This window comes from Apiospora aurea (genome assembly GCF_038362705.1).
Source record: "Apiospora aurea strain CBS 24483 chromosome Unknown utg000009l_segment0_segment0, whole genome shotgun sequence".
Classification (NCBI taxonomy): Eukaryota; Fungi; Ascomycota; class Sordariomycetes; order Amphisphaeriales; family Apiosporaceae; genus Apiospora; species Apiospora aurea.
The window spans coordinates 1,681,834-1,706,687 of NW_027117396.1; the positions used below are offsets into that span (position 1 = coordinate 1,681,834).

The window sequence follows — 24,854 nt, forward strand, 5'->3', positions numbered from 1 at the left end:
CCGGGCGCCATGCAAATAGCTGCTGGGCCTGGTGTCGTCGTTATTGAAATAATCGCTTGGCGGTGCAGAGCTCAGGATGTCCGGGAATCTAGCGTCCTCGGGCGGTGGGGGGGAGGAGAGTGGTCTGGCAGGACAGGCACTGGGTAAGGGACACTGTTCTTGCGAGTAATATAGTCCACAAGGAAACCGTCCCCAGTGTCAAGTTCAGGAAGCTGAGGTTGGTCGTCATAAATGGGACCGCGATAGCTGCCATGTGGCGAAGTTCCCCGACTCGAGGGGTATGTCCTCGAGTCTCGATCAAACTGAGCTCCATGCGACTGGGATTCAGTCTCCGAAACAGAATCACGGTTGGGGAATTGGAAGGATGAAGGATAATCGCTCCGGCTCTCGATAGAATAATCCGTCCAAACGGTGTTCTGGCTCGCGCGGTTGGTAGATCCCGAGTTTCGGGGTACCGTGAGACTCGGTCTTGTCTCCAACGTCCGTCGCGTTTCGAGCGAGAATCGGGGCTCGGCAAGAGGTTCCTCCATCGACCAAGTCCGGTTGTGACTTCGAACAGAAGTGCCTGATGTGGAGTCGCGCAGCCCAGCTGCGGAGTCAGCAACCTTGGGACCGACATAGAATTCTTCGAGTTTTGTGAGCCCACGCTCCTGATCGCCGGAGCCTGCACTCAATGGGGTGGCTGTAGCATCATAGTCACCAGCAAGGGGCGAAGCTTGTACAGTGACAGCAGAATGTGACGGTCCTGCCTCTGCTTGTTTGTGGGCCTGAGTGGGATGTTCGGATACAATAGGGGCGGGAGTAGTATCTTTCGGCTTCGACTGGAACTCGGAATCCCTTCCAATAATAGTGACCCTCGTTTCGTACGATGAGGCAGTAAAAGGCTGCGGTACATACTCGTCATCCCTGTACGAGCCTGGAATATCTGGCTCTGTACTGAAATCGCTACGGGTCGGGGTAGGCTCGGCTGCCTTGTCAGGCGATGCCGGATCGAACGAAATCTGAAATGATACAGCGTCATCTTCTGGAGGCAGATCCTCGAAAGGAGACCTATAGCCCGGCGTTTCGCGAGAAGTCTGAGGCGCTGAAATTCCCAAATTATCGATAGCTGGTGGTTCTGGAGACAGTGGCGTTTGTCGAAGCGGTGGTTCTGTCTGCGGTTCGCCGTCGAACTCAGTCGTATTGGACACCGCGGATAAAGGTACTTCGTCCTGAAACTGGGGCGATCCCATTGGAAAACTGCCAGGTATCCCCAGAGTTGGCGAGTCTCTTGTAAGTCCGACCTCCTCAACTGCTTTTTCCCTCCCAGCATTTTCGAAGGTTGTAGTAATAACGAGGGCCGGCTGCTCAGGCGCGATATCCGCTACGGTCGAATGGACATCATTTGCAGTATCCTCAACCTGCGCCCTTTCCTGCCTTTGGATCTCACTCAAAGCCAAAGCCAGGGCAACTTGCTCTTGCTCTTGATCTCGTTCTCGGTCCTGTTGCCTTTTCACAGCGGCAATCGCAGCAGCTACCTCTGCTTCCTCGACTGCCCTCGCAGCTTCTATTTGTGCTGCCTGTTCTGCTTGAGCAGCAGCTTCTGCCTCTGCCTGTGCTTGGGCCTGAGTTTGAGCATGAGCTTCTGCCTCCGCTTCAGCCTCAGCACGAGCTTCTTCCTCCGCTTCAGCCTCAGCACGAGCTTCTGCCTCCGCTTCAGCTTCGGCTTGTGCTTTGGCCTCTGCTTCCTTCTTTTTCGTTCTCTTTCCGCCGCCGCCTCTCTCCTGGCGGCTGCTTTTGCTTCAGTTTCCCGTATGCTCTTTGTATACGAGAGCTTAATCTGTTCCCGGCGGGATGCGAAGTCGATAGGGCCTATTGATAGCTTCCTCCTGCGTGGAGGCTCATTAGCCTGCCTAGAACTAGTCCTAGGATCTACTTTGCTTGGCGACCGTCCCCTTTCGGCGGCTCTCATGCGTGAGCTGGTCGTGGTTGCAGCAGACACTGGCTGGCGGGGTCTTGAGCTTCGCAATGGCGGAGATAATTTTGGAGGAGGTGCGGAAATGTAAGCGTTCAATCTTGCTCCGCCATTTGAGGTAGTCGTGCCTGGCGCTCTCTTGCTCGTCGTTTGACTTGTGGGCGTCTTCGCTCTTGACTGGGTTGTGGGAGTCTTTGCTCTCGCAGTCGAGGCGGCCGCTCCAGTCGCTGCTGTTTTGGCAAGATTGCCTTGCGTCCTTGTTGGCGGCCTTTTGTGCGTGCTCGGAGAGTTGGATCTGGAGAACGGAGGGCTGGTAGTAGTGGAAGAGGCAGGGCTGTTTTGTTTCTGCTTTTGCTTGGACATTGATAACTTCGATGCGGCTGAGGCGGGTTGCGGCAGATTTGAACTCGGAGTCGACTGTTGCTGAGGTTTCGAGGCTTGAGGCGTTCGTGAAGATGACTGGCTCGATTTCGTACCTACAAGATCACTGTGAGCTCGAGCATGATGAGCTTTTGTAAGCTTCTTAGGCGATCTATTCCCCTCGTTTGCTCCGTTGGCATTTCTGTGCCAATCTGTCGGAGAGCCGGGCTCGATCCTGGATTGCGACAAGCTCCGATGTATACTGGAATCCGACGTCCTCCTCGGTCGTATACCTTCGATCCCAAATCCAGCAGCTGCTACATCACTTTCACCAGGGGGCAGCTCACCAAATAGCAAAGGCCTGCTTGGGCTGTTGTTGCTTTGGTTTAGGCTAGGCATAGGAGGGGCTTCGGTAGGAAGCGTAGGCGATGTTGGCGACAAGCTATTCATCGACTTGGATGTCATGTGGTGAGAGTTGTTTGAGCCCCGAGGCTTTGCAATCCGGCTTGCGAACGACTGTGAATTGCTTGACGTGTGGTCCTCGGCGACATATTTGTTCCTCTGCGTTGTGCGCGCCGAAGAAGTCGATTTCGAACTCCCATGAGTTGCTTCACGCGATATAGCGGAACGTGAAGTTGAAGGTGATGCGCCATTCGAGTGAGACGAGCCACCCACGCCACGATAGTTCGATGGTGTTGGTGGTTGTGAACCTTCACGAGCCGGAACACGTGGAATGCCGGTTTTTCGAGAGGCGCTGTTGCTGCTGCTGCTATTACTCGTATACGCGGTGGTGTTCTGATCGAAGCGCTTCTTGAGGTCCTTGACACTTGGTTGCTTCCCACCAGCAGACGGGGGCTTTGAGCCAGGTTTGCTGTCGACGTGCGGCTCGTCCACTGGCGCAGACACAGAGCGTAACGAGGATCTGCCTCCGTTTCTACTGCCCGCCCCAGCTTGCGAAGCAGGAGAGGGGATAGAAGTGGTATTGCCAGTCATGGTGCGTTTTGACGCCGGCGGCGATCGCGGTTGTGAGGAAGTCGAGGCAGCACCCGGGTGATGCCTCTGGGAAGGCAGCATCGTCGACGCCATCAGATTGCCGTGGTCTGCATGGAAGTTCTTGTAGAAATCGTCAGGCTCAGCCGCGCCATGGGGATTCAGGGGGTCGTTGTTCGTGAGGTTCGCATTGGCAAGCGCCGCCCGGTGATTGTTTGCAGCATAGGATGCAAGGGCGGCATCAATGTCTATATTAGAGCTCTCCCCTGGAGAATCCAAGTCGGAATAGTGGTGCTGGTCCAGCCGATGCCGGTGCTCTGGGCTGTAGCCGTAATCGTACTGGTTGTGATCGTCGAGATGGTGCTGAGGGTAGTGATGGGAGTAGGGATCGTGCCTTCGGTTTGGCGATTGAGGTTCGAAGGGACGGTCTGCCGAGTTCAGTGGGTGGGACGGTCCAAAGAATCGGTCCTCCTCGTCACGGTTGCCGGCCTCCATTCTCTAGTGGTGGCATCACCCTGGGCTTTCAGGTTCCAAGGGAAACATAAAGTCTCTTTTCGTGCTCTTGGTGGCCGAGCCAAAATGGCTGCAGGGACTGGCGTCTGGCGAGCGGCAGGCAGGGTTCGCACGTTGGATTGGGCACGGAAGGCAGGGACAGCGCAACTGCCCTCGTAGGCTCGCTGGTATAAGGCTGATTCGCTGACCCCTCTGGAATGGTGTTTCAGGAAGATAATTCAAGTTTTAGGCATTCACGTCCGCTGCTATGCTCGCATCCATACAAGAGCGACCAAGCTGCTGCTGTGTGCTTGCTGCATGTGTGTCAAGACGCACAAACTGGGGGACGTCGTCTTTCTCGTTTCGAGGCTAGTTGGTTAGGTCGAGAAGAAGCGGCGAGCTACTGCGACTGGTGGAGGCTTTTTCGTTCGGCAGTGGGGGGCGTGGTCGCAGGTGTGCAGGTGGGCGAGAGAGAAAACGGAACTGATGAACAGTCATCGGCCTCGTTTCTGCTCAATCTCCAATCTCGTTTCGTTTGGACGTCGACGTGGGATTGGAACAAGGTGTTTGGCCCAGGGCTCTCCTCCCTCCTATGCGCGAAGCAGGCAGGTATCCTTGAGTATGGGGATGGATGCACTGCATATGTAACCAAGAACTGGAAGACTTGCGAAAAGGGTGGTGCGAGCAAATGGTAATTGGGCAGAAGATATCCCAGTCCCAGTTCGCAAAAGCAATGATTTGCTGGCACGCAGCAGCGTGTTCAAGGGTAAGGGTAGGTACAGTAGGTACAACGTACGAGAGAGGCAGAGTGAGATTGGGATGGGAAAGAAAAGGGCCGGGGGTCGATCTGAATGTATGTACAACATCCATCCCATCCATCCATCCATTGATTACCGTAGCAGACCATGAAAATGTTTCTCAATACATAGGTACTTTTGACGGTTCATGGACCGTTCACCGGGGCCAACCGTTGAGAACTGACATGGATTGTGTGTTCATGCTCAAACTCTTACATCCATACTACGACCAGACCGGAGGAATTGAACAGAACAGCTCGTTGTGTAAAGGAATCTTTCTCTCTCTCGTGGGAACTTCCCCATGCCTCGTGGAGAGAAGAGAGGGCTCTACTTTGTTTTTGCTATACTATTGTAATATGTTTTCGCCTCCCTTACTTCAGCGTTCTTTCTTTTTCATATTGGGCCTTGGTCGGACGATGGAGACCCAGGCAGGTTTGACCGCGGGATAGGTAGTCAGTCGTCCGCATTTCTTCTCCACGCCAGCTCTGGAAACTGGCGGGCTGGTGGGCTGGCGGGAGCACATCATCATCATCATACCCCTTCGTTCAAGCCATGCCTGCATGCATGCACGCATATGCGCACGCATGAGCAGATTGGCTTTTCTTCATGGGCAGAAGTGGCAGAGTGTAGCCAAGAGCCTCTGGTTGCACCACAGGACCACAAATGTTGGCAAATGCCCGGCAGCGTACATAAGCGTGTGTTATGTGTACAGATCAGAGAGCAGATGGTGGTATGCGTGGAATCCTTAATCAACTTTGGTGTTGGGCAGGCCATAAGGTGCCTGGAGCCGTTCGTGCTAGTTTTGCTGTTAGTGACATTCTCGAGAGCGAGAGCGTCGCCCATGAGTTGGTGGCTTGGCGGGCCTGGGACGGTTCTTTTTTTGATTACATGAAGCAGTAGTAATCCGGGATCCAAATCAATCAAACCACCGTCCTACCTTGGACATGCCGTTCAGCATATATCAGCCGTATCGCAGGCGGTAAGTCATGGATCTTTCACTGTCTACGGAGTACTTACCCGGTAGACACTCCAAATGCGACTCGGCCACATTGAACCAGTACAGAATGTCAGCGGGGATGGCCTTTGTGTGAGCACGGAAAGGGTTCGACAACTGTGGCCGCACCTGGGGCGCAAAGTTGACCTTAAAATCCCGGAAAGCTTCGACCAAAGCTCCTTCCAGCGTTTGCCCAGCAGTCGTCCCATTCGGACGGACTAGCCTACCGGTTCCTCGGTGCAATGGTACTTTACATACATGTAGGGTTGATATTGTGCCAAGCATCCTGATCCTACCTCCTGCTTCCATCTTCCATCTTCCATCTTCCATCCAAAACGCTGTGAGAAGATATATGATAAGTGTGGCTTGGCAATCTTATTTCATTGCCCTGTCGCTTTATTCTGTGTCGCTCGAGTCTCTTCCCAGGGGTGGTAGGTTCACGCTGGAATTCCGATCCAGGCGGGCTGTCTCTTCTCGAGCGAGTCGCCAATTCGCCAGTCCCCCTTTTTTTGCGCTCGTCCGTTTCGCCTGCACCCGCGCACGCCCACCCGTATCTGTTCTGATGTCTTCAGACGAATCGAATGGTTGTTGTCGAGCCTGGGGAGCCTCGCTCGAGCGCCCCCAACGTCATGATTCAAGCCACTTGGGATGCTTAGATAACCCAATCACAGCATGCGATTCGACTCGTATGAGCAAGTGAACTTGTCTCTCATCCGACTTAGGTCCAGGGTTAGGAGGGAAGACATGCACCCGTCTGTGCCCGTCTGCGACGCCGTTTCCGTAGCGCAAGTATCGGATGGAGCGTCTCCTGTGAGTACCGTAATGGATCTCGTGGCCTGGCTGGAGACCGAAGAGCGCCCAACCTTAAAAGGCGGGCAGGCCCATCTGCTGGCGGCCGGATCTGCAAACTGCCTATCATCAGCGTCCACATGTATGTACTTACATGAAGACGATAGCGTGAGTGACCCATACAACCGACCTGACGAGGATAGTTGGGCGTCTGGGCTTCACCGGGCCCCTTTGCATTCTACTATCGCGCAGTATCTATCGACTGGTATGCCCACAGATAGTCAACTGCCCAAGTGAAAAGGGCTACCTTTTCATATCGATAGTGCGGCTGATCAGCGACGGCCTAGTCGGTAGGTATATCACCTGTGCTATTACTCATCTCTGTGCAGCTGTATGGCCAGACAAACAGAAGGAAGAGCGCTAGACTGCTAGACATTGCAGAACAAGGGTGCTCCCGTATGTATTGCGTCCTGTCTCTGAGCCAAGATCTTTAGAATGCGGAGCAAAATGCCACTTTCGACATCCACCGTTGTTTTACCTGAAGCAGCGATTGTATTCTCGACTCACTAGATCCAGGTCATTTGTGACAGCTGTCTGCAGGGCACTTTGCACAATTTTTATCAGTCGCCCACTGAGGGGCGTAGTAAATGTCCCCATTGCCCAATGGCGGCATAACGGAAGCATCGCAGGATCAGCTCACTATTCCTTGCGTGAGCAATTTGGGCTGAATGCACATGAGGTGGTTCCCAATGTTGGATGGTAGGTACATGTAGGTAAACAAACCCCAAAGTTTCGTTTTGTTCCAGTTTCCCATGCTCAACAAGCCCTAAAGCGTCGAGTGTCTCTCCCTCCGGCCCCATGTGAGTACAGATGGGTAAACAGAGTTTTGTCCGGGCGAACTCGGCTGATGAAATCAACACAATGGGCCAGACAAGTTGCGACCATGAGCTCAAGAGGTATCCAGAAATCGTGACAGTTGCACACTGCACTTACGTACTGCAGGCAACCAGAATTGCTAGATGTTGAAATCCAGGTTACGCGTGAAATCAATTTGATCGAATCTTGGGTCCGGATCAGCAGACCGTACGATTGATCCCTGATTTGGCTGGACCCAAGATGCCTCGGGGAGCCGCTAGGCTAAATGGCTGTTCATCAGATCAGTGGGCCTCCCATCTCACTAGTGGAGGAAACGCGTCCAAGACCTCAACCCGCGTTTCAAACCTTCAATGCCATTCAGCACTATTGACTGCAACTGCAATTGCAACTGCGACCCTTCAGACCGTCGTTGATTCACGGCTATATCCTTGTTTTGGTGGAAAAGAGAGGCCGAGCTGGCAGATGCGCTCCCAAATTCTCCCATTACAGCGGCAACAGAGACAATCTGTCAGAGAACCCGGTTGCTATGTAAACAGGGCTGTTTTACACGCCCAGACGGTTGGCTGCCAATGGCGATGATCGTATTGCAAGTGCAACATTATAACAAGCAGCATGCCGACGGCCAAAAAACGCAAGCAGGGCCAAGTCGCCCAGAAACATGCCCCGCAAGAGCCTCTGGCTAAGAAAAGGAAACACGCACAGGGGAAAGGATCTCATGAGTCAATACCGCTGACGCCTGTCGAGCATGTTGTACTGGATCAATACTATCCACAGCTGCTTACACTCCGCGACTATGTTCTCTTGAAGCTTCCAGCCACATCGCGGATCAGAAAGAGAAAGATTGCGTCGACCGGATCCAGTGCAGCTGTTTCCAATGGTGAAATCACGGACATAGAGCGGGCTGTAGGGCGAGTACTCGACACCACATTAGTTGGTGTAGCCCGGCAAACAAAATGCATCCCAGACAAACGATGGGAGCAGTGGGAGACATTCTCTCAAAGGGGAGACGAATCATACGTGACTCTATCTGACGGGCTTGCAGGAGCACGTTTCTCGCAATCCGAGGTGCGTCTGTCTTGTGGGAACCATACCAATGCGTTGGTGCCAATGCAGCTGATAAAGCGAATAAATAGATCGTGGACTTTGTCATCTGGATGATGTTCTCGAAATCCAAGAACACAGGCAAATGGTTAAAGCACCTACTCTGTGACGGTTTCCGGAGAGACTACAACTCTCGATTACAGGGGCCGTCCACAAACCACGCAGCTAGCATACCTGGCATATATTCCATCTACCCGAACCAGAGGGTCGAGCGGTTGAAACAGAGCCCATGGCCTGAAATTCTCAAGCTATTGGGTAACTCAGGTGACCGTATAATGATGGACTTGCTGCTAGATTGCTCGGTGTTTCTGCCTATTGGGTCGTGTCAGGGGAACTACTACCAGATTAGCGGTCAGCTCCTGTAAAATCTCAATTCCTTTCGCAATGCTAAGTATATCACAGGGCAGCCACTGTATGATACCGAACTCTTGGCGAAAAACCATCAAGACGCAAAAGCGTCGTCAACTGGTTTCCAGCGTTCGACTACGGATATCAAGTTCGTCCGCAACCGGATGATGTATGCCAGACCTGCCTTGAATGCCCGTGGCCTTGTTCATTTTGGGCTGAGACACATACGTGAGTGGATCAGGTGCCGTTCGAGTGATTATTCTCTGACAGACCGCAGATGTTTTGAATCGCTCACCATATGTAAAACCCGGCTCGGAATCTGCCTGTGATGCGGGCGTGCTGGCTAGTAAGAATGATGCCAATACTTTAAGGGTCATGATGTACATGTTCCCTCGACAATTTGGGCTACACAATGCATTCAACTCCAAGGTCAACTTCTCGGAAACCTCCCAGAGATTGAAAGACTACACTCTTCGTGAACAGGAAATACAGGACAAGTTTGGTGATCTTGCCGATAACAAAATCCGACTCAAGAAGGCGAACCCGAAGCGTTTAAGAGGCAGGGCGAAGGAGCTCGTGCGAAAATTGCAGATACTGCATTCTCGTTGCTCGTATAGTAAGCTGCTTCAACATTACTGCCCGGTATGGCTATTTTTGCTTAGGTTCCCTGTGAAATGCACTTACAATATCTAGGTGAATGAAGATCTCGATTGTCAGGAAGTCGGACACGTTCGACATGATAAGACGCCCAAATCGTCAAAAGGAGCAGAGGGGAAACTTTTTAAGAAAAGGCTTCAGCCGCAGCCTCCTTTTTGTTCTACACAGAAACTCATCGAGCTCTCAAGTCCAGTATCGCAGGTGTCTGCCTTCTGCCAATCAGTTTTGTCCAAGATCGTGCCTAGCTGGTTTTGGGGTGTCGGTTCGGCCCAGGACCACAATAAAGGGGTAGTCATGAAGAAGATTGACCAGTTCATTCATCTGAGGCGATTTGAGGGCATGTATCTTCATGAAGTGGTGCAAGGAATGAAGGTACGATATAACATCATCAGGCTGTGGAAGAACCGAAAGAGCTAACATCTCACAGGTCACCGACATTGACTGGTTGGCACCTGAGCAACTGATGGCCCACAAGACGTCACAGACCGACATCCAAAAGAGGATTGAACTGTTTCAAGAATTCCTGTACTATGTGTTTGATTCTCTCCTGATACCCCTGATCCGCAGCAACTTTTATGTCACCGAATCCAACACTCACAAATACCAGTTGTTCTTCTTTCGTCACGATGTCTGGAAGTATGTCGCAGAGCCTGCCATGGCGGCAGTAAAGTCGAAGATGTTTGAGGAGGTGAGCATCGACGCAGCTCTGAAGATACTGGATTCCCGCAGCCTTGGCTTCAGCCAGGTGCGACTGCTGCCCAAAGAAAGCAGCATCCGTCCCATCATGAACTTACGGAGGAGGATGGGCGCAAAGGGCAACAGCAATACACTAGGGCCTAGTATCAACACTATTCTCGGGCCTGTACATACTATGTTGCAACTAGAAAAGGTAAGTCTAAACATGGGAACAATGACCACCTATCGAACTGTACGACTGGCTGACTGCCACATAGTCTTTAAATCCTGCAAAATTAGGGGCTACTATGTTTTCTGTGGGCGACATCTACAAAAGAGTGAAGACGTTTAAGTCGAAGATGAATCAGTCGGCAAAACCCCTTTACTTTGCCAAGGTGGATGTCCAGGCCGCTTTTGATACCATCCCCCAGTCGGCAATTGTCGGCCTACTGGATTCCATTCCACAGCAACGCAGCTATCGTATCGCAAAGCATGCTGAAATATCTAGCACCATAGTGGATGGTTCCATGGATTGCAACAAAGCGGCCAAATCGAAACCCTCCCGGAAGTGGCTGTCGACTGCACTCCGAGATCGAGACACAAGCACATTTCTCCAGCTGATAGAGGGTCAACAAAAGACCGCGTCAAAAAGGAACACCGTCTTTATAGACAGTGTCGTCAAGAAGCAATACGACACAAGCGATTTGCTGCAGCTCGTAGCTTCTCACATCCAGCAAAACCTCGTCAAGATCGGAAAGAAGTACTACAGACAGAAGAAAGGCATCCCGCAGGGCTCCGTCTTGTCGTCCATCCTGTGCAACTACTTCTATGCCGATCTTGAGATGCACGTCCTAAAGTTCCTCGACTCGAACGACTGCTTGCTACTCCGCCTCATTGATGATTTCCTCCTCATCACGACGGACCGGAGCAAGGCCGCCCGCTTTGTGGAGACGATGCACCGAGGCGTGCCCGAGTATGGGGTACAGGTCAACCCTGCGAAGACCCTGGTGAATTTCGACCTCGAAGTCAACCAAACCACGGTTTCGAAGCTCGATGGACGTGGTGGTCACGACGGCTTTCCCTACTGCGGCACCCTCATTCACAGCAAGACGTTGGACATTACCAAAGACCGAGATAGGGGCAAAGGCCCCGCTACCATCACCAACCTGAAGCGTGCCGCACTTGGCCAAGGTGAGGAGGATGGGCTTGCCCCCGAAAACGCAACAAGGCCAGCGGCGCCAACACCATATACAACTCGCTCACGGTGGAGTTCACGCGTGTCCCCGGTCAGACATTTGAGCGCAAGCTCCTCAATGCCTTCAAGATCCAGAGCCACCTCATGTTTCTCGACACATCCCACAATGCCGCCAGCACAGTGCTGTCGAACCTGTTTTCTGCCTTTATCGAGACTGCCGACAAGGCGTGGGCCTACGCGCGCTGTCTCTCCTCCTCTTCCTCCCCTTCTACAGCTACGTGTACTGCGGCGGCCAGAAGGAAGACCAGTGACAACAACAACAACAGCAAACTGCAAAAACAGCAACGGGGCCCCGTCAGGCTTATGATCCGTGCCGTCGCCAAGCTCGTCGATGTCGCCTTCCTGCTCGCCAAGAGCAAGGCCCGCCGCGCGCGCTACCCCGACTACGTCTGCGACGTGCGCCGCAATGAGGTCGCCTGGCTCGCGTACCACGCCTTCCTGCAGGTCCTGAGCTGCAAGCAGGCTGGGTACGGCGAGGTGCTGGCATGGCTGCGGGCCGAGATCGACAGGCTGGGTTGTCTGAAGGATATTCGTGCGGGACGGGTTCGGCGTATCGTTACTTCGTGATTAGGCATGATGTAGTTGGTTGGCGCGTCGTGTTCGTCTTATCAACAAATGCAGAGTTACTGGGGGTAAAGAAGCCAAGATTCCTCGCGATACCATTTGTACGGGATCATACTCGTATACACGTGCGTGCATAGTTGGTTCGCTCACCACTGTCAAATAATCCAAACTATACGCCGATTCAAACATCTACGTGCCCAATCTTGTCATTGTTGTTTTCGGCATGAACAGATAACCACGCAAGATTAAGCACAGATTTCGGAATTCCTTGTTATCCCTCCTTTCAGGCCTGAGCAGTTGTGGGAAAACCGTTGATTCTAGTGAATCTCAAATCCAGATTCCATACGTTGTATATATTAACTCAGGGGATACGCAAGTTTTCATGTTTCTCCAAGGTATCCTCTTGCTTGAGTATGCTAATGATATTGTTTGATTCTCGCTTCTCCTTAAAGGGCGCGGGAAAGGGGGCCGTATCATTTCTTTCTCTCTTTCTCGTCTACATTCGCGTTATATGTTTTACACTCTAACACCGGAACGACAAAGATATTCCTGGGAACGGAGTTGAACCGAGAGTCCTGGTCTTCTGCCTAGTGCGATAGACACCTAGGAAGATGGTATCAACAACGATAATATGTCGTCCCCTCCGGCTTACCGAGTATCATCACCCGATCCCGTCCCGTCAGTTCGTAGATGTTTTGCTAGCTGTATCTAACCGCAGCACATTGACGACTAGTGCATCTCGGTTGTAGTGAGGGTCGGAGATCTCACCTAGGGGATTATTCGAGTCGCGTGTAGTCTATGGCGATAAGTTTGGGTTCAGCGTGGGGGTTTTGAGCTTGATGGGAGTTCAAATTGCAGCATTTATACCTGGTAGACATCCTCGAGGAGCATATTGTAGCATCTTCCGTAGACCAGCTCGTGAGAACAGGCAGGACAGAAGAATTCATGTACTTGAAGGCACTATTCGATCGCGGAATATGATAGACGCTAATACATATGCATGTGATGCAGGGGGTGATCACTACTAATGCATGCGAGTTATACATGGGAATGTAACATCGCACCTGTCAAATACTCAACAGGACCACCAGTCAGATGGCCTCTGGCTCAAGCAACGGACAAGATTGACCAGCAGGCGATGTCACAGTCGCGGGTAGATTAGACACCCTTCGGTAGAATAGCCGTGACCGAAACAAATGATACCAGGGCGCTTGCGGCTTGCCGTGGATAGAGTTGTCGATGGAAAACCCGTAGGCCTACCAGGCTCTTCTTCGTGATTGGAGCCGGGCCAGCCTCCACACTTGCATGGATGCGTGCCGCCAGTCTCGGTGTCCAAAAAGGTATCGGCCGTCGAACCCCATGCCAGTCCCAACCCTTCAACGAGGGCGGCATCTTTTGTAGGAAACGAGGCGCGCGCTGAAGGGCGCAACCATAACTATTGGCATGTGATTGACTGACTGACTGACTGGCTGACGGACTGACTGCAACTACAGGTCAGTAGGTAGAATGATAGCACTGTCGCTTTCGCCATCGCCGCCGCCATATGTTGTAACCTGAGGCTGTCCGCCTAGATCCTAGAGCGACGACGACGACGTATATGCATACGGGGACAACATGCGGACAAGAGCGGACGCAGCCTGTTCACCATCCCGCGAAGAGTTAGTCAGAGGGTATGGCATATCACGGTAGGTAATAGGAATCGACCCCCACGCAAAGCTGAGAGGCCTGCCGACCTCAGCTGGAAGGAACCCTGGCTGGCTGCGGATCATGGCGCGTTGCAATGGGCCGCTTTGGGCGGCGAGAACCCAAGGGGCCCAGAGATTTTATTCTTTCAACCCCCCCCGTTCCTCTCTTTCCTTCTCAAAGGCTTGCACCTCGCGGGATCATATGGTCTGGATCCGACGCATATACTATCCGTGCCTGTCCACAAGCCGTCCCGAAAGCGCAAGCCATTAGCACCAAAGCCACCCATGACTGAGTTCGAGACGGGCGGCGCCAGGAAGAACCCATACTCTCTCGTGCCTTTTTGTTTGTTCGTCTATTTCTCAGCCCACCCCGCTCTGCGAAGCATTACTATCAAGCTCCTGTCAGGGTGCGACAATGTAGCTGTTATCCTTTGCTTTTGTTCATCTTCGTCTTCAGCAGGTGGGCAAATCGACGAGAGCAGCATAGTATATGGCATGAGAAGCGCAGGAGACCGAAGGAGAGAGCGTGAGTGAGGCTTCATTCAGATGCAGGCAATCTTGCTCGGTTGCAAGAGTGGGAACCCGCAAGGGCTTCGTATGTCTATCGGTCCTGATTGGAGCCATTGTTTGAGGTTCGAATCAGGATGAGCAATGGATATTCGACGTCCTGACTCTCTTCAGCTAGCCAAAGCGAAGACCCAATTGTTTTCTCATAAACCTTGCTCTGCTACGCCCAAACCAGACATCCTTTCCACAGTAACCCAGTCAGTAAACAATGCAAACCAACCAACGGTCATAGTTGATTTGTAGATTGGGTTGACAAGTTGACAGGTATTTATTAGTCAGGATAGTCTGTCTATCTGTCTTGGGTACATATCACCGATCACTCACTTTGTTAGTAGCAGGCCAGCTGAATACGTAAGCGACTCGCTCAAACCTTAAAATTCTTCTTTTCCAGACCGGTCCGGTAGCGGTAGGAAGATAGTCGGGGTGAGCGATAACGACATTTCCTACGGAGTATACTATGCCTACATGTACCGTAGCACCGACAATAATTACCTAGGTATGTCGGTTAAGGTCGGTACATACCGGATCATGAGAAAAAGCCTCCCAGGCAGGGGATTGACCTAGAATTCGAGAGACCTCTAAGCGACTGGGGCACTTCACGATTGAATGAGATCCGAGTCCAAGCTTCCTCAGCCAAACGGTCGGAGATGGCTCCATATATCGTACTTTGTGGTCGGACAGGGGGGGCGGCCAAATCGAATGCATCCTCGGACCACATCCCATCTCTCCAGGTGGGCTGGACAGACCGAGCAAGGCACCGAGGGCGACCCCCACAGCCGGAATTATTCTCAAGAGCCAAATCGTCTCGAGAACGGCACCGCCGCCAGCCGCGCCTAAGGCGGATTTCCCGGGGGCTGGTCTGTTCTCCGACTCGCATGCATCATACTGTTCGTGAGCTCGTATGTAAAAAGGAAAAAATTTGCTGGTTAGGGACCCCCTGGTTGCGTAGAGAGCAGGCAATATGGAAGTTCCCGTCAAGGGATTTTGCAGGGGCGGATGGTTCCATGTGAAATCAACCTCGCCATAGGAGGACCCTGGAATATTGAACCTACCCACCACTGTCAGTGCTCTACTTGGTATTTCTGTCATGTTCGTGATATGTCTAGGGTATGCTGGAACAGTAGACAGCCAGGAACTTGGGCCTTGCTCGCTCGGTTCCTTTTAGCCATATATAGTAAACGAGCACAGGGCCATACCGTCTCGCCCGCCATGTCCTCCAGATCGTAGAAGACGCAGTCGATGGGCTGGGAGGCAGAAGTTAGGATGGATACCGGATGCCACCCAGGAGCTGGTTGGGAAGATGCTTGTTTAACAAGACTATAAAGAAAGAAAGGAGCCCATCGCCATTATAATACAGACACAATGCAATGCTGTGTGCAACCAACGCACAATTAGAATGTGGACGGGCGAAGGGAGGCTGGCAGGATGTAAGTTAGAAGTCGAAGTAGGGTAAGCTGCTGATTTGAGTGGGTTTGACGCTTGCGCAGTTCCCTGCCGCGACCCAGTCTGCCAGTGGGAGAGGAGACTTCTTCGGCGCATAGAACAGGGACCGGCCCAAGCCCCCCTATGCTGCAGGTGATGGGATACATAGATGTGGTGGTGGGTGTGGCACCATGCTTAAAAGAGCTCGAAGGACGCCGGACGCCTGGCCTGACATGGGTGAATTTGTTGGATGCCGGGCGCGCACTTGATGTACTTTCTAAAGCTTGCGTATTACCGTTCAGCCATGGCGGGGGGGGTGGTTCGCCTTTCTTGTGTACTTCCTAGGCCTAGCAGTAGTAGCAGTAGCAGCTGGCAGGACCTCGAACAATCATGTCTACGTTCTGCTCGCCTGGTCTTATACGTCGGAGGCTGGTCAGGACTCAGGATAGTATGCCATTTGACTGACATGACAGCTCCTCGCCTCACTTATAATTAGATTCCTCTGACATCGAGTCTGTCTGTCTGTCGCATCATGCTCTCTGCGTAACCCACTTCTCGAGGTGCTCCTCCAGTCACCGCTCCGGGTTCCCCCTCAACCCCCGCCCCATCTGCGACTTGCGCCAAATGCATCGGTCGGGGTAGTTAGCTCGCTGTAGGCTCATGTAGCGTCGTAGGCAGTCCCTCCTCCTGCTGCCCCCCCGGTTCACACTCGTTTCCTACTTAGTGTACTTCAAGATGCGACGCAGGATCCATTCACCGAAATGGCCTGCTTTGTCGCTTTTTTTATTCCAACATGGCCATCGACTGCTTCGAAAGCGTCGCTCTTCCTCCTCGCTCTGCAAGTCGCCTGCCTGACCAATAGTTGATTCCTCCAGTCTTCCTACCCAATCCTAGCTCAACTGCAAATCCGCCAAAACTAGTCCCGCCGCTGCCTTGTTCACGAGTACCTGGCCTTTTCTTCTACCTTTCGGCCTCGCTCCTGCGCCGAGAGCGAGCGCATTGCTCTCGCCTACGCAAATCTGCTTCGGACTCTCTCATCCGGCCGGTGACTGTTCTCCCTTACTGCCAGACACCCGAGACGGGCACTTCCAATCGGCTATTCCCGACTGCGAGACAGCTCCCGACCCGACCCGAAGAAGTTGCGAGTCGGCTTTTTGTGTTTGTTAATGATTTGATTGCGTGGAGGCAAAGTTTACGGTGAACTTTGCTCTCCATTCCGAGAACAAAAGGTCAAGGCAAAGGTCTTTTCTCGAGCCGGGCACGAGTGCGGGAAAACGTAGCCTGTGTTAGGCTTCTGCCGTGACTGACGAGTAACGCGACGGACGGCTCTGGTCTGCGACGGCCATAACGATAGCTATTCCAACTTGCTTGTCGCAAAGCTCGTCGCGAGGGGGCGCCGCAGATGTCGATGAGGAACATAGTCATGATGGACCCGAACAACTGGAATGGGCAGGATCATTCCATGACTCCAACGGGCGAAGATGACTTCCAACAGTTCTTTGAGTTGGGCGGGATGTCGAACATGGGCGACGGGCTGCAATTTGACTTCCAGGACTTCAATCCCACGACCAATCCTCCCATGATACACCCTCACCAAGGCCATCATGATCATAGGGACACAGCAATGAGTGGTACCGAGGCTGCGGGCATCATCGCCAGCAGTAGTATGCCAATGCCGACCCAGATGATCCCGACCACCTCGGAATCAATAGTACCAAATGTTCCATCCCAGATGCTTGGTTCTCAACACCCCAATTCTGGCGATGCGCTCTCCGACCTTGACGCCCAGATCCAATTTCTACAACACCAACGGATGCAAGAGCAGCATAGGCAACTTCAGGAGCAAAATATACAGTTCGAGGAGCAGCAGATCAACTTCTTCGCCCAGCAGCAGCGGAATATGATCCCTCCCACACCTCAGAGCCTCGAGATGCATCCTTCAAATCATTTCTACACACAACAGCAGCGATCGCAACAACAGCAACAGCAACAACACCGGCCGGGTGACCAAACCCCTCAACACTCGCATGGAATGTTTGATGGCTATCCGAGGCTGAAGGACCAAACAGACGTATGTCAAGCGACTCCCTGGGATACTAACAATCACTCACTAACTTGTAAACAGATGGCCTTCACGCCACTGGTATCCCCAGCTGTTACGCCGTTGGACACTCAGTTCTCGGTCGAAACACAATACACGGTGCCTGGGGCCTACTTTAGCCCTCTCACTTCGCCCGCTTTACATGCTCAGAATCCCGAGTCGATACCGAACTTCGATCCAACCCACCATGGCTCCACGGCCACAAACTCACCCGTGGAGATGGATCTGGAGTCTAACACTCCTCCCCCAGTGCAGTAGACCTCTCGAAGAAGGTGCGGCAGAAGAATGTGACCAAGGCAAGAAAGTCCGCCGTAAGACAGTCTCCCATCGTGAAACCGCATCGGAAAAAGACGGCTTCAACCCCAGTCATGAACGCACAGGTTTTGAGCGAGTTGGCCGAAACAATTACAGAACGAACTACTGTCAAACCCGCTCCTCTGTCCACGGCCTCAACGGAGGACTCAGAGAACGCTTCTGTATCACCGGAGGCTCTGTCGGAGATGCCGCCCCCTCCTGTCCCTCAACCCAGATCCGCCCGGCAATCGCCTTACATTCAAGCCCAGAACAGCAACAACGGATCCTCTCATCCCGTGCCCGCGACATTGAATGGTGGCGCCTCGCCTGCAACGCCAGCATCGTTGTTCAGAATATCGCCCAGAAACAAGTCAGCCGATCCCAGCAACCCCGGCCAGATAGCTTCGGAACATATTGAGAACTTCGAGTTGCCCGAATCTGCCAACTTCCCGAAACCACAACTTCCGCAAATTAACACGCAACCCGACTCAGCATCACCTGATACGGAGGCTGGTAAGAGCTCAAATCTGCAGCCATTGCTATCGCCTGTTTTTGCTCGTCCCTCGCAACCATCCTCGGCAACTGCGAGTCCACAGCTAACCCCGAAAATGTCGGGTAACTCGCGCAAAACACCACTTCTGGCCGCCAGAACGAGCCGGAAGAGATCGAGCGTGAGCTCGGTGCAGGTCTCACCCGCACTTTTGCCTCGGATATCACCTAACATCAAGCCACTGCTGCCCGGCACCCCGGGGTTATCAGCTGAAGATACTGCGTCGCGCCTATTGACTTCCAAGTCAAACTACCAGAACATTCTGGAAGGGAACACGGTACCGGGCGTTTCATACCCAAGCGAGCTTTCTACCAACCTCACTTCGAAACGGACGTCACACAAGATTGCCGAGCAAGGTCGACGTAACCGTATCAACTCAGCACTGCAGGAGATCGCAACACTGCTCCCAAAGAGCGTCATTGCGGAAAAGAGAGAAGAGGAAGGGGAGAGTCCTGGAAGCGATAAGATGGACAACAAGAAAGAATCCAAATCGACTAGTACACCGAACAGCAAGGCGAGCACGGTGGAGATGGCGATAGTTTACATCAAACAGCTACAACAAGAAGTAGCAGAGGCCAACAAAAGGGCCGAGGAGGCTGAGAAACGGTTGGCGGCATCCTAATATTATTAGGATGTCCCCACAGCTCGGCCTGTATTGGCGATACATGAGCAGGAAACGGATGGCTTGGGCTCAAAAGTAATAAATGGTCGCGGACATTGGGCGTTTGGTGACAGGCATAAATCGGTGGGAAGTTGTGGATGACTCATAACAGGAGGTATACATCTCGAGTATGACGCCTGTAGCGTGTTACTGAGAGACGGGCTGAACCAACTGCATTTTTGGTGAGCAGGTGTACATAACAGTAGCGTATATACGTTTTAGTGCAACCCTCGGGTGGGGGGGGTTGCCATGAAGGACTTATGATACAATACAACGATAGGTTAATGTATAAAGCGTAACACCCAATGTCTATCAAGGACTTGCAAAGAAATTACGAGATGGAGGGTCGACTTCTCAGGGGTAACACTCGGACAAACTACCAAGCCCTACTTACACTGGTGATGTCGAGGAGGAGCGGATTTCAGCAAAGACTAAAGACAAATGTAAAGAATACGCATTTAAAACCCTGCAGCTCTAATCATTACAACAATGCAAAACCACAGCAGGTATCTTGCTAAGGTTCAAGAGGATCTCACCGAACGCCACGCCAAATCCAAAGACCACCCATCCCCATTCCATACTCTAGAGTCACCGAATCAACCCCTAGCCGGGGCCTGGTTGCTAAGCACCGTAACGACGAAAGCGAAGAACCTGAAGAACCCTCCGACTCTAGGAAGACGAATGAGCACAGGCCCCCATCATGATGTTACACAATTGCGACTCTTTCTTTTTTTTTCTTGTCAGAGAACCAGTGTTCTACAAGTACTTCAGTTTCCGCGTCGCAAAAACGGACATCGTCGCGCTGACCGCCCCAATGAACATGCAGACCGCAATGGCATTCGGCCCATCCGTGGCGTGATGCTCGTCCGGCTGGGCGTCGTGCGCGAGCTCGGGGCTCTTGCCCGGCTCGAGGACGGCGAAGACGATGGTGCTGATGAAGGTCCCGATGAACTGGGGGATCGTCGTGTAGATGTTGAGGATGCCAAAGTAGATGCCCGAAAGCTCGCCGGAGCCGCTGGCCTTGTCCAAGCCGTCCTGGCCTTGCCCGTGAGCGCCGCCGTGTTCGAGATGCCGGTCCGTCGGGCTGCCGGGACGGTCCAGGTCCGTCATCTCCACGGCGGCGCCGTTGGAGATCCGCTGGTACGAAGCGTTCGACTCGGGCCCGCCGCTGAGCTTGTTGACTTCGACGCCGAGAAATGTGGTAGGAGCCCACATGGTGATCGTCCAAGGCAACCCACAAATGCACATGATGACCGTCGCAAATCGGAAACTAGTGGCAAAGGGGGCCAAGTAGAGGGCGAATGCGAACAAGCCATTGCCGAAAATCCATGCCGTCAAGAGACTGGGCTTATACTTGTTGAGCTTCTCGAGGTAAGAAGCGATACTTTGTGGAGGTCTGTGGGTGAAGTTGTCGTCCTCGGGACTCCGGATGACCAGTGGCAACACCCAGGAACCAACCGCCGTAATGCACGAGTAGATGACCAATGCAGTGCTCCCGATGCGTCCTATGTCACCGAGAGCATCGCCGCTTTTGGCATCTTCTGGAACATCGTAGCGGTAGTAAGTTTCGCCCACCCACGTGGTACCGTAGAACAGGAAAGGGAACCAGCCAATCCAGGCCCACAGTTGTACCATGCAGATCGCTCTTATCCGCGGGGGCAGATGAAGAATTGTAGACCAGATCTGGTGGACTACTTTAAACCTCCCTCCCGGCTGGTTCGGATCGTGCCTCACGCCCACCAGAACTCGCTCTGTAACAGCCCAGCATGTAACAGCGGACGCTCCCAGAATGCCCACAGCAGCGATAACGGTTAATTTCTTGAACTGTGTATCACCAAGGAAGCTGCCTGTGACCTTTTCCAGGTCAACCGCGCCGGCAATGTAGCCGATCAGGTGGCCAATGGAAGACATTCTACCCCCTTAATAAAAGTCAGTACACCCGTTGGACAAGACAGACGGGTTGACCTACCCCAGGCAGCACCATCTTGCTGTTTAGATATGGGAAGCGCATCGACTACCAGACTTCGTGCTGCGGACATGACTGCTATAATTTAGTGCCCATATTTACCATACTTGTACTCATGGTGGGGACGTACCAGCGTTGATGGAGAAATCGACAATGTAAATCGAAAGGACCGCCACGAATATGGTTATATTCTTTACACCTTCCCCTTCGCCGAAAAATGCCGTCATGATTTCTTTAGTGAATCCGAGAACGAGCAGCCCGAGCGCAACGACGATGGAGCCACCAGCTATAAAGGGGCGCCGGCGACCCCATTTCGACCTTGACTCGTCCGCAATCGCACCAACAATAGGCTGCACGACGAGCCCAGACAAGGGACCAGCAATCCATACCAACGAGGTGTGCGACTTGGACAAGCCAAGAGACAGTAAGTAGGGATTGCCATATGTCATCTCTACTCCCCAAGTGAACCTGTAAAGCAAATAGGCGCGGTCAGTCAAGGGTGGAGTCGTGACAGGAGCCCAGAGGTCTAGCCGACTTACACGATGCCGAGAGTGCTGAAGTTCAGTAACAGCATGCGCACCGTGTCCGAACTGCCCTTAATTGAGGGCTGCCCTGACCATTTTGACATTTCTGCAGGATTCTTTGGGTTGCGCACCCAGCCGTCGTCTTCGTCTTCGTCTCCGTCCTCTCGTCTGCCGTCTGCACTCTGAGATGCAGCTCGTAGGTTGCTAGTGGGTACTGCGTAGGGGTCGTCGAATGGCTCCCAGGCCTCGCTATCGGAGTGGTTTCCGTCGTCTCTTGGTCGGTGGGAAGAAGGGGTTTCGTTCAGGTTGGGAGTGCCTGGGATCGAGGGTTGGACTTTCAGGCCATCTGGCGTTGTCGTGGCCATAATAGGGCGCGGGAATGCGGCAGGGTATGGTGAGATGGGTTGGCTGCTGACATTGAATACAGGGATTGATACGTAATTGCGAGATCCACCGTCACCCCTTGGGCCCTTGGGATGTCTTGGGGGCCCGGGGCCTGGGGTTGGACGAAAAGGGAGACGGGTGGTACCGCGTTCGCGTCAGTGAGACATCAAGAAAGGCTCCCTCTGGACAGGTGGTGATCTAAAATGAGGATAGATGATACAGGTGTCTGCAGGAGGGCGTTTCTGTGATGATGGTCTCATCGCCTCGCGTCGCATAGGACGGGGCTTCCCCAAGCTGGAAGTGCATTACTGCTGAACTTATTAACCTCTGTCTAAGTACAGTACCTCTTGCTCACCCTTCTGAGAACGTCCCGTCGCATGTGCCTACCCCGGATTAGCTCTGCGCTGGCGATCATGACGTCGGGAATGACCGCTGGAGCTGGAGCTGGAGCTGGAACTGGAGCTGGGAGCGTTGTTCACTGGATACTTCCGTCGCTAAGAACGCAGCGCATTTGCGCCTACCTGGACATTCATATATCGTCTACCCTAGCATCCTGCGTTTATTTCAGAGGTTGGATCTGATGTGAGCCGTGCTTCATGAGAGAACCGGAGTAGGTACAGCCAGCTCCAGCCGGCAACTAACCAACACATGGCATGAGTTTGGGGGAAGTCTCGAGTAACAATAACTGAGTACACGTAATCAGACTCCAAGCAGGCATGGCACTTGCTTAAGTACATGCTAGGTACATGTAGCTAAGTTGCGCCTTGCTGCTCGTAGATGGCCTGCGGCATAACCGGCTCGAAGAATAGGTAGAGATGAAGGCGTCGGTCGCATTGATTGCGCTGGTTGGATAGGTAAACTAAACTGAAGAAAAGATGGCATTCTAAGATTCAACAGCGATCTCGCGGTTGACATTTCCCCCAAAAGACAAATGCGCATGGGTTGGGTATTGGGTTCCGATTGGAGATCTACATGTAGGTACCATATCGAAATGCTTCGAGCAACTCGCCGCAATTGGATCCATTGGGCAGGCGCTAATGGAGCAAATTAACGGCCCGGGTTCCATACCTACCTCTTTTGCGGGACCTAGGAGAGCCTCTTGGAAGTTCGGACTCTTCCAATGGAAGCATGTTTGCTGCGCCTGCCCCGCCGCGCCTTGCACACAGCTGGCCAGCTCAGCAATGGTTGGCTCCGATCTAGGAACGTGGGGTCTAAACTCACTTAGACACTCGCACCACCGTCACTAGGACAAAATTTGTGACCCCTCCAAAGCAGTCATCGTGAAGAGTCAATCGCTGCCAATTGCGTCCCGATCGCGTCGCAACGATTCCCCTGTACATCATTGCCCTCGCTTCGATATAAGGAGGCCAGCAGACTCGGTATAACAGCGTATATTCACTACAGCCTGCTGCGCGTTCGCGACGTCGACGACGATCCCCACCTCCACTGCCGGCTCGAGCTATACAAGTATCACCACAAGTCGCCATAATTTTTCGGAGCAGAAGGGCCAGCGTTTCAAAGCCTGCATCCCCCTCAGCATATTGCAGTAGTCTCCTCGGTATCCAGTAGAGAGCCACCAGCACGATGGATTTGGTCAACCAGTCGGTATACCCTTTTACCGCCCAACACCTCGAACTGTCCCTTATACCCAAACCAACATCACTCTGGAGTCATGGCTGAACTAATTACCCTCGGAACCAGCCTAGAAGGCCGCCTACTCTTCGCCGTTCCCAAGAGTGAGTATACTCCTTCGCATCGGCAATGATTGTCTCTGCTAACTGACACCGCCTCAGAGGGACGGCTGAATGGCGCAGCGCTCAACCTGCTCGGAAGGAGCCGACATCCAATTTAGGAGAGAAAGCCGCCTCGACATTGCCCTCGTTAAGAACCTTCCTATCGCCCTGATCTTCCTCCCCGCCGCCGATATCCCTACTTTCGTCGGAGAGGGCCAGGTCGATCTCGGTATCACCGGCTACGACCAGGTTCAAGAGCACGATGCCGGAGTGCGCGCCATCTACCGGCAAAGACGCTTCTCTGGCGAGATCACGCCAGAAGAGGAGAGCGCCAAGACCGCGGCTTCCGGTTGCGAGACCGTCATGGAGCTCGGCTTCGGAGCTTGCAAGCTCCAGGTACAGGTCCCAGTGAAGGGGCCATATAAATCGCCCAAAGACTTGATCGGAAAGAACATTGGCACCAGCTTCGTGAAGCTGTCAGAGAAGTATTTCGCCAACCTGGAGCTCGAGGCCGGGTTCAACCCTCAGGACACCCCGAATGGCAAGCTGCGAACCCAGATTATCGAGCTGAGTGGTAGTGTCGAAGCAGCCTGTGCTCTTGGTGTTGCAGACGGCATTGTCGACCTTGTCGGTAAGTATAATCACGGTGGTTGTCTGTTCAACAACAAACCTAGGTAACAATTACTGATCCTTTGGGCTCTAGAGTCGGGTGAAACCATGAAGGCTGCCGGCCTGATGCCTATCGATACGGTCGTTGACTCGAGCGCCATTTTGATCAAGTCGCGGTCACCGCGGAGTACGGAAATGGTCGACTTGATCGCATCTCGCATACGCGGTGTTATCACCGCCCAAAAGTTCGTCCTGTGCCAGTACAACATCGAAAGATCGTCCCTGGCCTCGGCACACACCATTGCACCTGGAAAGCGTGCCCCTACAATCACGTCCTTGGATGAGGAGGGGATGGGTAGCCGTTTCCGTCATGGTAGAGAAGAAGAAGATTGCGACCGTCATGGATGAACTGACCAAGGTTGGTGCGACGGATATTCTGGTGCTCAGCATTGCGAACACGCGTTGCGACTAGAGGAGCAATGCGAAGCTCGGGTGAAATATAGTAG

At 53.0% G+C, this 24,854-nt stretch overlaps 5 protein-coding genes across 5 annotated transcripts; 3 read left to right on the top strand and 2 right to left on the bottom strand.

Moving 5' to 3' along the window:
* Positions 1-71: 71 nt before the first annotated feature.
* PG986_013625 (RhoGEF domain-containing protein) lies at positions 72-3,799 on the bottom strand (the record flags this gene model as incomplete). Its single annotated transcript, XM_066849847.1, has 4 exons — positions 72-1,597; positions 1,916-2,391; positions 2,435-2,549; positions 2,608-3,799. 4 exons carry the CDS (start codon positions 3,797-3,799, stop codon positions 72-74), a joined length of 3,309 nt encoding a protein of 1,102 aa, XP_066693990.1.
* A 4,065-nt stretch (positions 3,800-7,864) lies between these two features.
* On the top strand, positions 7,865-11,855 carry PG986_013626 (uncharacterized protein; the record flags this gene model as incomplete). The annotated part of the gene is made up of 8 exons (XM_066849848.1): positions 7,865-8,317; positions 8,386-8,608; positions 8,756-8,929; positions 8,979-9,343; positions 9,395-9,730; positions 9,786-10,247; positions 10,312-11,319; positions 11,358-11,855. The coding sequence occupies 8 exons, from the start codon at positions 7,865-7,867 to the stop codon at positions 11,853-11,855; spliced, it is 3,519 nt and encodes a 1,172-aa protein (XP_066693991.1).
* Positions 11,856-16,928: 5,073 nt separating this feature from the next.
* Positions 16,929-19,093, top strand: PG986_013627 (helix-loop-helix DNA-binding domain-containing protein; the record flags this gene model as incomplete). Its single annotated transcript, XM_066849849.1, has 3 exons — positions 16,929-17,597; positions 17,652-17,785; positions 17,878-19,093. The coding sequence occupies 3 exons, from the start codon at positions 16,929-16,931 to the stop codon at positions 19,091-19,093; spliced, it is 2,019 nt and encodes a 672-aa protein (XP_066693992.1).
* A 795-nt stretch (positions 19,094-19,888) lies between these two features.
* PG986_013628 (uncharacterized protein) lies at positions 19,889-21,987 on the bottom strand (the record flags this gene model as incomplete). The annotated part of the gene is made up of 4 exons (XM_066849850.1): positions 19,889-21,051; positions 21,102-21,173; positions 21,229-21,566; positions 21,638-21,987. 4 exons carry the CDS (start codon positions 21,985-21,987, stop codon positions 19,889-19,891), a joined length of 1,923 nt encoding a protein of 640 aa, XP_066693993.1.
* Positions 21,988-23,811: 1,824 nt separating this feature from the next.
* PG986_013629 (uncharacterized protein) lies at positions 23,812-24,756 on the top strand (the record flags this gene model as incomplete). The annotated part of the gene is made up of 2 exons (XM_066849851.1): positions 23,812-24,370; positions 24,443-24,756. 2 exons carry the CDS (start codon positions 23,812-23,814, stop codon positions 24,754-24,756), a joined length of 873 nt encoding a protein of 290 aa, XP_066693994.1.
* Positions 24,757-24,854: the final 98 nt, after the last annotated feature.